This window comes from Rattus norvegicus, chromosome 3 (genome assembly GCF_036323735.1).
Source record: "Rattus norvegicus strain BN/NHsdMcwi chromosome 3, GRCr8, whole genome shotgun sequence".
NCBI classification, from domain to species: Eukaryota; Metazoa; Chordata; class Mammalia; order Rodentia; family Muridae; genus Rattus; species Rattus norvegicus.
The window spans coordinates 71,614,579-71,628,530 of NC_086021.1; the positions used below are offsets into that span (position 1 = coordinate 71,614,579).

Genomic DNA, 13,952 nt, shown 5'->3' on the forward strand with positions numbered 1-13,952 from the left:
CAAGATTCCCGTGACTGGTATTTTGTTTTGATTGAAGCCTTAGCTCACGGTCAGTCTTGCTTTCCAGAATACGCATCAACTATTAACATTTTAAAGTCTGTGTTCTCATTGTTAGATAAAATGAACAAAGTCAATGCTATGAAAGTTGTGAAAATTCATGTAGATTTGCTCTTCAGCATAATTTTTTTCTTTTGTAACAAACTTAAACTGAAAGCAAATATTACATACCCTGAATCTGTGCTGAAGCCGCAGAGTAGAGCATCTTTGGATCCCTCCAAGTAATAAAAATATTCTGTTTAAGAAGAATTTGAACAACTTAGCATTACAAGATGTAATCTGTAAGAGTCATATAGCAAGTGAGTTATTGAATATAGACATACATACATACAAACCCTTAGGCCTGATGCCTGCTAATGACCATTTGTTCATTTTTGCATTCTCTTGCTTTATTCATAAAATATCTAAGTTTTTATGGGCCAGTGAATGGTTATGAAGATAAAAATGATAAATTCACTGGCTTTGGGGAGGTTCCTTTGGTATATATGGATGTTGGTGTAATAGGAAAACAATTCATAAGTAAATAAATATGTGTAGTGACAGTTTCAGTCTTCATCGTTTACACAACAGACAGTTCTAGTGTTGAAGGCTTTTCCATCATTGCACAGAGTCACCACCATTAGTTAGAGCCTTTGGGAATATTATTGATTGAATCAAAATGGTTCTAAGCTCATGAGAGGACTAATGCATTCTGAGGCCAATCTTAATGAGACATTGAGAGACAACAGAGAACTATTAGGCTCAGGCATACTTGGAGTAAGAACATAAGTCACCGGTGATATTCCCTTGAAGGGCTCATTTTGTCCTTTGTCCCTTCATCCATAGCCCACCCCCGACCCCACCCAGACTTCTCCTTCTGCCTCTTGGCCACCATGAGATGAGTGGCCATCATTATCATAATGCTTCTCTGCCTTACCACAAACTCAGAAACAACAGAGGAGGTACCCGTGGACCAAAACTTCTGAAACCTTGAGCACAACTGATTTTTTTCTCTCATTTAAACTGAGTTCCTCACCTCCATTTGAAAGAAATAGAAAGTTATAACTGCCAGTGAAAATACGCTAAGAAGAGCTGTGTCCAGGAAAGGCTTTTCTAAGGGAATGCGGCATTGATAGGAAAGCCATTCATTGCTGTTCTGAAATGCGTAAGTGTGGCTATAGTAACAGGTCTATGAAGAAGGATGTAGAATATAGTGGGTAGCAATCGTTGATTGGGATACGTGAAGGGTGTGTTAAGACAGAGGTGTGGTGAGACAGTATTGACTACTAAGATGGGGTTATGAAGAGGCACATTTAGTTTTTGATAGTTATACAAAATTTATATCCAAGGCTGTAGGTTTTTAGGAAGTTTGCTAGAAAGAAGATAGAGCTGAGAAGGAAAAGAAAGAAAGGAGAAAAGAACGAGAAGACAGAGAAGGAAGGAACTCAAAACTGTTCCAAAGTATGACATCTGAAGAAAAATAAAATAAAAATCAATTAGGCAACAGCTAAAATGAAAGCAATTTATTTTATAAAATTATCTTGTTGTTCACCCATCAATCAATATCTATAGTACTTGGGAAGTTTGAAATTTTGAGAACTTAAAAATGACAACAACTCATATTTTTCCTTATACTTTCTCTGATTCTTTGTGTCCTTTTTTATGGTAAAGTACTTCCTGTTCTCTTCCTCATCCAGTATTAAGACCTCCTGCTATGGTTGGAAGATGGCTTAATATTCCAAATTACATAAGTATCTAAAGAAGCTTATGTCATCACTCTCAAATACTAGCATTTTTATTAGTGTAAATTAATCTTATGAAAAGTTAGGGTTCACTGTGACATTTACATTCATGAATATATCCATTCTTTTTAAATAAGGCCACAAATTCCCATATGGCACAATTCAATATAAATGTGATTATTATGAGACTTTTGCAGTAATGATGGAATTAAGACTTGAAGTTGCATAGTCTTATACTTGGGTGTTACCTGTACTCCTTGCGATGTAAATAAATCACCTAATTCCTTTAGCTGTTGGATTTTGGGACTGTGGTTAGAAACACCTGTCAAGTTCTTGAACAATTTATGTGTGTTTCTGCACATGGAACATTAACAAAGCTTCACACATCCTCTACTAGTCATTCAAAGGCAAGCACAACTGTTAGTAAAGTATCATTTAACTTCAAAGGACATTAAACATCTAGCTTAACACACCAGTTCTTGTTTAACACATAGGATGCAAGCAAAGTGGGAAAGCATCTGTCTTAGTTTGAACTGGAAACCCTAATGAGATGTAATACATAGCTTTTAAGGAAAACTCGTGCTTCAATGAGGATCAATCCGACAACACGAAGATACTGGTGGCTTGTGCTTTTCTTCCCTTTTTATATTTGTTTATTTATTTACTTAGGAGCTTTGATATAAGGTTTTTGTCATGCACCCCAGGGTTATATACTGTATGTAACCCAGTCTTGTCTCAAACACTCATCCTCCTACCGTAGCCTTCTCAATATGGAGATTAGAGACACGGACTGTTATAGCTGGCTCTTGTGATGCCATTTTTCACACAGAAACCTACGTGATACTTCCCTACCTAAAAACTAGCCACAAGCCCTGAGGCTTCAGCAGTCCCTGGTGAGCCAAATTGTAGGAAGGGGCCCCAGGACCCCCTGAACTCGCACACTAGCAGGCTTTCATTTACTTCAGCAGGCATGACGAAAGCTGCAGCAAGCAGTTCTCAGTCTGCAGAGCGCCTCGCGGTCTTTCCGAAACAAATAGCCATTGAATTTGTAGGCTAATTGGCCCCAAGAGAATAAAATTTTAACATCTAAGAAAAGGAGAAATGGGCTGGAAGGAGAAAGCAATCATTGTATAAAATAAATGATTCTGAAAGTGACTGCTTAACTCACATAACCATGACTCAATCATTTAAACACTGGTTACATACTGAGAACTTAAAATATATATCCAATGTAGAATGCTTACCAGCACATATGAAGCCGGAAGTGTGATACACAATGCTGCACAAACTGGGTATGATGGGTTATGACTACAGTCAGTAATGGGGAGGCTAGAGGCTAGAGGATCGGAAGTTCGAAAAGTCACATTTATAGTGAATTTAGTGCCAGTCTGGGATACATGAGATATTTGTCTAGAATAGAAAAGACACCACATGTGCACATAAACCCTTCATGTTCATGACAGCGCAGTGTGAGCAAGGACGCTCATGAGATTAAAGGACATTTCTTTGTGTGTTATAAAGTGTTTCTGAAAACAATTCGATAATGAGGTTCTGACCACTGAACTAACTGTAGGAAGGTGGCAGAACTGTGGCCCGTGGCGCTTGTTTGAAGAAAATAAGTTTTTGTGGTTGCCTGTCCATTCTTTTGTATATTGACATTTTCCCTTCCTGTTAAAGATATGGATGGGGTGGGTAAGTTCATGGAATTAGAAAATGGAATTAGAATGAGGAATGAATATTGATGAGCAATGGGTTCATTTTGGAAAAGCTGACATTTTAAAAAATTATATAGTGTTTATGATTGTAGAACTCCGAGAACATAGAAAAACAACAAGAGTAACAACAACAAAAGCAGAGACACCTATATTTTGATTTTATAAGCCAATTGTTTTTGTAATAAAATAAATGCAATATGACTCAAATTTATGGATGGTGGGGAAATAATTCATAAAATTTTCCAGTAAAGTACACAGAGGGAAACAGTAGAAAATTACAAAATGGATATAGCAAATGTCAAATTAATATAAATTAATCAATCTAAAATGAACATTCTGTTAATTTCAGGACCAGTGGTGTCAGATAGAAAAATGTAATCTGTAGTTGGGTCAAATTGTTCTTGCTCAGAAAGACAGCTATAACCACTGCACATGGCTTGGGCCTTTGGTGACATAAGTGCACATTTCCCTAGGCAGGTAGGCTGATCTACCTTGAGAAAATTAAGCAGAGGAACATGCTGGGAAAGTGTCACATGGGATGCTCTGTGATCCATGAGATACAGATGCACCAGGAAAGAGCTGTGGGTGGGGAGAGGGAAAACCCTGGTAGCAGCAAAGCCAAGGGCTATGGGTTATCCGAAAGACTCCTTGGAATGTCTAAATTCTTAGACCTAAGAACATCCTACTTTAGCTCAGCGCAAACTTGTGCTTAGAATGCTCAGGAGTTACTGGGAACTTAGCTCAGAACTATATGGAGTTTTTGTTCATTTGTAGCAGTTAGGATGTCTGATTAATATCAACTACATAGTGGATGAGCATAAGGGGGAATCTATGGATTCTGTTTCTATTCAGTGACTTTGCACATTTGATAAATCTCGAGAATTCTCCTGGTGCAGCTTTGCTGTAGGATCAAGGAAGCATTAGAAGACTATTGTGTTTAGGACTACTGTGTCAGTTTCTTTCTTGGTCATCTCCTCAGGAATGCCAACCCACTTGTTGCATCGGTTCTCATGATCTAGCAACTACACTTATGTCCACTCCTTCCTGTGTTCATCTTAAATCTATGGACACTCATTTTCATCTTCCTTCAGTAATAGTCCAACTCCCATCTGTCTTTCTTTTGAATCAAAGTAACACAGCAGATTTCAAATCTATACTTACAATGGCACTCATTTTCCAAGTTTGCTGCCAAATGATTGAATTTTGGATGGAGAAATTCTCACAGCTAATGGACAATTACATTTCAAATAAATGAACTTCTTTATCAAATTGACATGTAAAATAAACTTGGTCATCCAATCCGTAAGTTGATGGTATGATGCTGTGAATTCACCCTTCCTTCTGCAGTATCCTCCTCAGTCCCTCATTCCCTCATTCTATGTGCACAAAGGAAAGAAGAGCTACCGAGTTTGAACATAATTACATTTCCACTGACTCCAAATGACTGCTCCTTATTTTGTCCTGCTCTCCCACTTTCTCAAAGGCTTGGCCACTCTATGTCGGCTGTATCAACCCATCCTCTCATTCTACCTTGCATTAATATTTATATGTTACCCTCCAACCCATTTCTATATCCAGGATTGGACTCACTATCAAAATCAGTGAAAATGGGAGCCACGCCCCTGTTATTGAGATACTCTTGACCGCTGAACTGCCTATGCATACTCTTCTTCTCTGTTCTGACTTCTTATTCATCTTTAAAACTCCCTCGAGTGGCATTCGTGTCCCTCCCCATCAGCTTTCTTATGACCATATTTGATGAGTTCCCTGTCATTTCAAATAATGCAAATTTCTTCAAGAGGAAGTGACTATTGAATGGCTGGCCAGAAATGAGAGATATATGTTTTATATGATTGTTTTACATTGATAGGATGGCCTTAAATATCAAATATATGCAGTTCTAAAGGTGATCAAAAGATTTTAGAAAGTGAAGACAAAGCTTTAAATATTGTTCCAAAGAAGTTTTGTTTTAATGTTTGTGTCACTTCAGTCTTAAAATTCTCAATTTACATAAACTTGATATTTTTTCTCATGCAGTAAATGAATTTCTTAATTTTTAGGTTTGGATTTTATTTTTATTTTTGTTTGGCTTTTAAGGGTCTGATTGGTTTAGGTTTTTGAATTAGGGTCATGCAAAGATGGCCTAGAACTCTGTATTGCTGAACTTGATCTTAAACTCCTGATTTCCTGCCTGTATCTCTCAAGTGCTGGGGTGATAGTCATATGATGGCACACCTGGCTGTTTGGGGTTTATTGTCTGTGGGGTGAGTGAGCCAGGATGACTTTAAGCTTGTGGCAATCATTCTGCTATTGTCACCTAAATGTATGATTATAGGCTTGACCCCTACACCCAGCTGTTCTGATATGCATTTGTGAGTGCCAACTATGAAGTCTCTTGGGAGAAAGAGAATAGTAAAGGAGGTTGTTGCTTAGAGTTTAATGTTTTCAAATTTTGGTATCTAACTGCTTTTTAAAGTATTTATGCTAATATACATTAATCTAATTTGAAATTTATAATACGGGAATATATGTGTATGTAATTCTGTTTCTGTTCTTATGTAATGAGTAGTTCTGCTTTAGGCTTTGCTTTTTTACCTTTCTTGAAGAATCATTTCTTCCTTATCACCATCCTGAGGTGTGTGCGAGCTTCCAGAACTACTCAGGTAAGGCTTTCAGAACTGAGCAAGTGAAATTCTATAACTACAACAGACCTATTGATTTCATTTATCTCACGATGAACAAAGGTTTTCTTCCTTCCTTCCTTCCTTTCTTCCTTTCTTCCTTCCTTTCTTTCTTTCTTTCTTTCTTTCTTTCTTTCTTTCTTTCTCTCTTTCTTTCTTATCCTCAGTTCAGTTGTAGTACATTAGTCCCTATGCTTTGTTAAAAAAATGTACTTCTTACATAGTTTAAAATTGTAATGTTCTATCTAATGTCTTTTAGACATTACTTGACCATATGGTTGCAGTAAATTTTGCTCCCCTCTCTCAGAAAGCTTTGCTGTATGGGGATGTTTTATTCTGTTAGGGAAATAAGAGAGTCAACCTTGCCTTTAGTCACTTGGCTCATTGTTTCGAACTGAGAAATGATATTGGTATAGGACAAATAGCTAAAGGACTATTAGTTTCATAGGGGTTCCATAAAAAACAGACCTTGTGAGAGAAAATTTATGTGTGATAATGCTGGTTAAGATTAGAAGAAAAGTATTTACAATGTGTTTTTCTAAAAATCTAACCCACTTTTAAAAATCTATACTTGTTCACTAAGTAAAAGGAATTTTATTTACTTGAAGTTTTGGTGTATTCTTATCAGTCTGTCTGTCTGTCTGTGTGTCTATCTATCATCTATCTATCTATCTATCTATCTATCTATCTATCTATCTATCATATATCTACCTTTCTATCATCTATCATCTACCTATTCATTCATTTAGAAGGACCCATTAGTCATCTCAGAATGGTATCTGTCCTTATATAAAGAAAAGCAAAGAATTGGTTTCATTTGTAAAGTACCCAAGTAGTTCTCAGATAACAGATAAATCCATGTCTACTTTTAGTTATTCTTCTATGGTTTAATATTATTATTAAAGTGGGTTTTAGAAATCACAGAAACTTTCAATATACCAGAGCATTTGTCATTCTATTGATTAGACAGGTAAAATTATTCTGCTGTAATGGTGATAAATGAATATACTTTAGAAAACTAAAATAAAAGGATCGAGCAAAACAATTAATTAAGTACCAATAAGAGCTTGTCATATTTTCATGTTAGCTCGAATGGGCATCACTAAAATTGTTAAGTTATGCCATTTGATCCACACCAGATAATGGATACCTGGTCAGGCAAATATTGCTATGTGCCTAACTTGGAGAAAATACACATGTATTTAAAATAATGTAACCCCGTTGTTAAATGTTGATGGCTTGAGTATCTTCCTAATTGATACTAAGATCTGTTTACATTTTTAAAAACCCTGAAGTATGTGGGTTGTCTATTCTATAGTAGAGAAAAATGATTTAAAATTTTGAGAGAAAATTGTTCAAATTGCAAAACTTGTCTTCCCTCCAGGGTCAGGTTTTCAGAATCATGTATTTGGATTCTTTCTTTAAACATAATAGTAGTCAAAACCTGTAGATGGCTTTGCAGTTAAATTAGGTCAGAAATCAAATGCTGAAAATGAAAGTGAAAGTCTGAAGTAGATGTACATCCATAATTCCTTAATTGTTGGTAGCCTGGAACCATGCAGTGAGTAAATAGTGGAAACTTTGATCAATGTCATGCTTTCTTGTTGGTAACTTCCAATGTCATCCTCCAGGCAACAATGTGTTATACCTTTTCTATCTATAGAGAATTTACTGATACAATTATCAATTATCATTTAATCACATCTATGAACACTTCTTATTTCAATGAATGGTCAATATAGATAATGAATTCTAACAATGTAGACGTTAATACACAGCCAATTGGCAACTGAATGTTAGTGGACCCATTTAAATTTTACCAGGAGGCATATAACCCTCTAAATGGTTGATATTTTAGTGGGCCATTTGTTCTGTATCTGAGCAGACATACAAATACATTTATGAGTTGAAATGTGTTTCAAGCACTAGCTACAATAGGCTATAGTTGTCCTGCAAACAGTCTTGGAGTAACAAGATTGCTTTGAACCACATGTTGGAAAGTAACTAACATCTACTGCATTTCAAACAGATGTATTTAGAATGATAGAACTTTGATAGTTTTAATTTAATTCAATTCAGTGATAGTTTTAAGATAATACAATGGACCTGGAGATAGAGTTCAGTGATAATGCTTTTATTTAACATATGTGAGGCCTTGAGTTCAATATCCAGAATGATAAAAATAACTACATAAAAGTAACAAACAGAAGACATGATAAATATAAGAAATTAAAAAGCAAACAAATAGTTAAAATAGTTTGTTTTTGTATCATTTTTATATACTAGATTTTGCTTAGTTCAGTTGTGGGAACTTCTGTTATGCAGTATGAATCAATGTCTTGGTACTATTTCTTTATAGACATAAATATAAATTCCTTTGTGTACTATATTCTCTCAAAAGGTCTTAATCAGTTATACGTAATAATCAATTATAAACCAAATAATCTTACTTATTAAGATAATGAAAACTGTAACTACAGTAACTACAACAACAAAACAATGAACGCATAAAGAAATATTAAGGTGGCCCAATGTTGAGAATTCTGAATCCCAAATTGAGTCCAATCATCTTGTCACGGTGACAGAAAGAAGCATCAGTGCCCATGATTTCAGTTAAACTTTCAAAATTGAGGGGCTGACTAAAGGAAGAGCATTAAATTAAATTTGGCCATAAGCTATCTCCACAAACAAAAGAACTGAAACCAGGTGCGGTACAGAAACAAGCAGTTGTACCTCAACCAATCACAGCAGCTGGACTTCAGCTCATCACCACTGCCAACTGATCAGACCACGCCCATGTAAGGCAAATGCTGGCCTATTTGTAACCCATAAACTGTTTGTCTAAGCTATAACCTTGTTCTCTCTATAAATAGTGCCTGCCTAATTGATAGACTGAGCTCCAAACCTCTTATTCTTCCTAAGTGACACATGAATCACTATTTTGCCCAAACAAATTCTAATAAAACTTTGTTTGGAGATTTTCTTCTAACCAAAGTCTGAAAGACATTTAAGTTATGAACTCATAACAGGATAAGATTCGTAATAAAAGAAATAGCAATAGCGCAAGCATTAAAGAAGTTAAGTATAGATTAAGAATTGAATTTTAAAAAGTAAATGTAAATGTGGACTACTATTTATTGTATTTATCATTTCTTTTGCACACAAATTAAGAAATAATATTTTCTAGTATAGAAGAATTTTAATTCAGCAAAATGGCTTCTTTAGCAAGGAATCATATCCAAAGACCTTCCAGGTCTATGTAATCAAACTGGAATGCAGACAGGTCCTGGATCTGGTATGATCTGGCTGGAATACAGATATACCTTTAATCCAGAAAAATGGAAGTAAGGTTAATTTATAGAAAGAAGCAGCTATGTTTGAAAGTGACATCTAATTGAGGGACAAAGTGATGGATTATAGAAAGATTTACAGAATGAGTCAGAGATAGAATATGCCCAAGTCTCATAAGAATAGCACAGAAGAAAAGCTACTTGAGAGAGAGAGAGAGAGAGAGAGAGAGACAGAGAGAGAGACAGAGAGAGACAGAGACAGAGACAGAGAGAGACAGAGAGAGAGACAGAGAGAGAGACAGAGACAGAGAGAGACAGAGAGAGAGAGAGAGAGAGAGAGAGAGAGAGAGAGAGAGAGAGAGAGAGAATGAAAGAGAGGCAGTTTTATCAGGAGAGTTATACAGGGACAGGTTCACAGGTGAAGACAGAATGAGTCAGAGAATGAGAAGGGGCAAGAAGATCAGAACAGATTACCAGAGTTAGTTTAAGGCCAAGCAGAGCAATTCAGTAAGAAACCGAGAGAAGCCAGACTGAATAAATCAGCTTGAAGAGGAATTTAAGTCAGAACAGCTGAGTTGAACCAACCAGCAGGAGTTCAGAAAGAGCTGGTAAGTGTGAGTTCATTCAGCAGTAAGCCTTTGAGACGACAATTAGTACTCCATTCTACAAATTGAAAATTGACGATATTGATTAAAAACCAGAAAATGGAAAATTTTAGAATGATAACAGGAAGAAAACATGCTAATTTGTAACCAAATTAGTAACGAAATACATATTAAGTATTTTACTGTGAAATGTATAGTAGTTTCCTTCCCATCAGTCCAATTGGTGTTCCTTTACTATTCTTTTGCTATTTCAGCTAGGTTGGTTTGCTTTTACTTTGCCACTGAGTATTTAAAACCATTTAGAAAAAAATAAAAATTCCTGCTGTCTAAGATAATATCACTCAGACATTGTTCAGGTGTCAAGATGCATACAACCCCGACTTCATCTTTTTTCTTGTTCATCAATAGATCTCGTGAAAGACAGTCTAAGGGGAAACCATTTAGAGAGCATGCAGTGTGTGCGTTATGTGAGATCTCTAGCATATACTTGTGTATCCAGCAGGCTTCTGAGGTTATGTCTGATCATATTCTTGTACTAATGGGTATATTGCACTGAATCAGTCTTTTCTGACTGCATCAGTCAGAAATGGAAATACTGTCAGGAATAGTTATGAAGCCTATCAAATTTACAATTATGTATGGTGTTGACAAAACTAAGTTCTTTTGTTTTATAGAAACCTACATAAATATCATTAACAGGCAAATATCTTAATAGTGATATTATCATCATTGTTACCATTAGTTTAGCTATAAGATATTATAGTTTGAAGCTGTAAATACAAAATAGAATTATATTATATATCACATTATGTAAGCAATCTTAGTTTTTTATATAAATAAAACTATAGAACAAAATCATCTCATATACCTTAATGCAATAGTTAACATGAATCATTATTGGTCCCAAACAACTTGAATCTTTATCTTGTAGAAATTTATTGTTATAGAACTAACCCAGGTTTCCCCTGACTGACTCACTAGAGAGCTAGGAAAAAGAAAGACATAAAATCACTTGTACCATGATAGAAAAAAAATCCCACACTGACACGTTTCTGTTGTATATTTGAATAGTTTCTGAATAATTAAAATTCAAGCATATAGGAATTGTTAGGAAAGAGTTGCACTTTTGGTGTTATTTCTAGCAGATAGTAAATACAGGCATTCTTACTTTTCAATTCTTCTTCACTCTCAGCAGTATTCATGATACTTTCTAATGTTTCATTCTCTTCGAGTTCCTTCCTGAAACATTTATGCTTCAAGTTGCCCATAAACAGCTGTAGTCCAATTAGTGCAAACACACTGAGACAGAACACAGTGAGGATCATGACGTCAGAGAGCTTCTTCACTGACTGGATCAGGGCCCCCACGATGGTCTTTAGTCCTTAAAATGTAGGGGGAAAAAGAGGCGTTCATAATGACATAAAGGCTCTCAACGGGAAACAAGTCAAAACACAAGCCTAACTGGGAATGCATGCATTATGTCAAGTCAATGACCTCAAATAACTGAACCCAGAGAGGTCTCTAGGTCCCAAAAGGTGGATCTGTAAACTTGTTTCTATGGACTACAGCAAGTGGTTAAAATTAGTAAAGTATTTACAAGAAATTATCAGGTTCAATTGTTAAGTAAGGTGGATGCTGAAACCATATCCACACTCACAAATATAATTGTTTTGTAACTACTAATTCAGTAAACATCAGTCAAACAAACCACCTCTACATAATGGAACTAAAAATGTAAGAAGCTAATCAAAGCACATAGTGACAACATGTACTGAACCAATTCTCAAGTAAGAAATAGCTTGGTAAACTGTTCAAGAAAAAAAACAGAAAGCAATAAAACAATGTCATGCAATGCCTACATGCAGATATTTCCTATTTTATTAATCATACGATGTTCAGTTTAGTTGAAATTTTCCTTCCTAAAAAAGTAGAAAACCAATACTTTGGCAGGAGGAAAAATTTCAAGTGGAGATGTGAGCCAAATGGTCACCTTCCTTCTCCAAGACCCATGCAACTGATTAAACCCAATGGCTGACTTTTTAAATAAAAATTGCAATGAAAACAGAAGGAACGCAATTTAGTTCGAATTATGGAAGAAAATTCTTTTCTCCAAGAAGTCAAAGTCAGCCCTTGTGTTTAACCCCACTCTCACCTGGAATGACTGATATTGTTTTCAATGCTCGGAGAACTCTGAATGTTCTCAACGCTGAGACATTGCCCAGGTCCACAAACTCTGTCACATATCTGTAATAGGGGAGTTTATACACAGACACAGTGACAACACACACACAGACAAAGAAAACTCCCAAACAGCTGGAGTTGAGCGGCCTAAAGCTCCACACCAATCACGTCTTACCTGGGATTACAGAAATAGTTTTCAAAGCTCTCAAGACTCTGAAAGTTCGAAGAGCTGAAACATTGCCTAGGTTTACAAATTCTGTTAAATACCTGTAGGATTAAATCAGAGTTATTCAGAATCTAGGAAGAGTGTTTAATACTTACCGTGCTGTTAGTCAAAGAATTTTCTATATGTAGTTTGGCAAGTCTGTTTCCTAATTTAACCTAATGCATATGATTTGAATCATTTGATTAAGAAGACAAATATTGTATTTTAATGTATTTTGGCTTAAATAATCAAATAATTAAATGCTTAGTATAATACTATTGAGCTTTAGTCCTTTATAAAATACTGAGAGCAGCATGCTAAGTAAATGAAGCCAAACACAGCAAAATGTCTACCCTAGTAGGTTTCCGTAGAGCAAAACAATATAGCGTTTTAAGAGTCTGTGCATGGAGGGAGTGGAGTTAGCTTTTAATCAGTGGAGGGTTTCTTCTTGGAGTGAGTAAAATAGTCTCAATTTAGACAGTATTGATGCCCATAGAATTTGCGAATATCCCAGAAAGCACTGAGTTGTGGTACTTCAAAGAGATGAGCTTCGTGGTACGGGAATAACCGTAGAGCATGGGGAGTCATGAGAAGAGTGTGCATACTGCCATTTTCTTATCCACACAAGAATGGAGCTAAGATATCTCTAGTGAAGGGAACCTGATGAGTATGGAGTTGGAGAGGAATGAGGGAAACAGAGACTAGAAAGCTCAGAGCCTTCTGAATTGTCTGAATGTCTTTGATACTCTTACAACTCAAGATGATAAAGCAAATTATTTGGGGTTGAGACTCAGAAGGTTTATGACTAGGACATTTGCAAAAAGAAAGGAATAATTTAAAATGATACAGAGAATCAACTGCGGTACTCATGCAATAACTGTACAATACATGACAGGAGCAATGGTGACATCTTAGGAATGTCCAACTGCATTTTAATATATTTACTAGCTTATGAACACACACACTGTGCTTAGAATTAGAGGCTTCAGTCATTAGGGAGCATTGTGAGAGCTTCTGACATACTTTTAGTTTTAAAATGAAATCTTAAGAAGAAGGCGTATCCAGCTAACACTGGGTTAAACATGTGTGACACATGTCCACTCACAGGCTGATCAGGAAGCACGATAATCCTTATGCTAAACTTGTTTCAGTGGAAAACGCATTCTGAATGAATATGGCTGCGAAGAGGTAGTCTTTTTACAGCTCTATTTGCCTTTAAATACAGCCATTGTGTGTAAGAAAAATCAGCCTCCAAAAGCTGATTTCACCAGAATATTATTCTGAGACATTCAAAATTTTTCAGGTCAAAAAAAAAAAAAAAAAAAAGCAATTGAGAGCACTTACGCAAAAACAATGACAACAAAGTCCAGCCAGTTCCAAGGGTCACGGAGGAAGGTGAATTCTCCCACGCAAAAGCCTCTTGCAAGGATTTTTATGAGTGATTCAAAAGTATATATCCCAGTAAAAGTGTACCTAAAGGAAAGAGTACATTGAGAT

General features: G+C 35.8%; 1 protein-coding gene across 3 annotated transcripts in view; it reads right to left on the reverse strand.

Moving 5' to 3' along the window:
* Window positions 1-13,952, reverse strand: part of Scn9a (sodium voltage-gated channel alpha subunit 9) — a 148,193-nt gene that overhangs the window by 61,394 nt on the left and 72,847 nt on the right. For 2 of the 3 annotated variants that reach the window (XM_063284599.1, NM_133289.2), the window contains 4 exons: window positions 13,800-13,928; window positions 12,426-12,517; window positions 11,238-11,450; window positions 229-292 (listed from right to left, as the gene is read on the reverse strand). In XM_063284599.1, the coding sequence (XP_063140669.1) occupies window positions 229-292; window positions 11,238-11,450; window positions 12,426-12,517; window positions 13,800-13,928 (498 nt within the window). Of the gene's footprint in view, window positions 1-228; window positions 293-11,237; window positions 11,451-12,221; window positions 12,314-12,425; window positions 12,518-13,799; window positions 13,929-13,952 lie in introns of all 3 variants that reach the window. The other variant, XM_063284600.1, reaches the window with a different exon arrangement.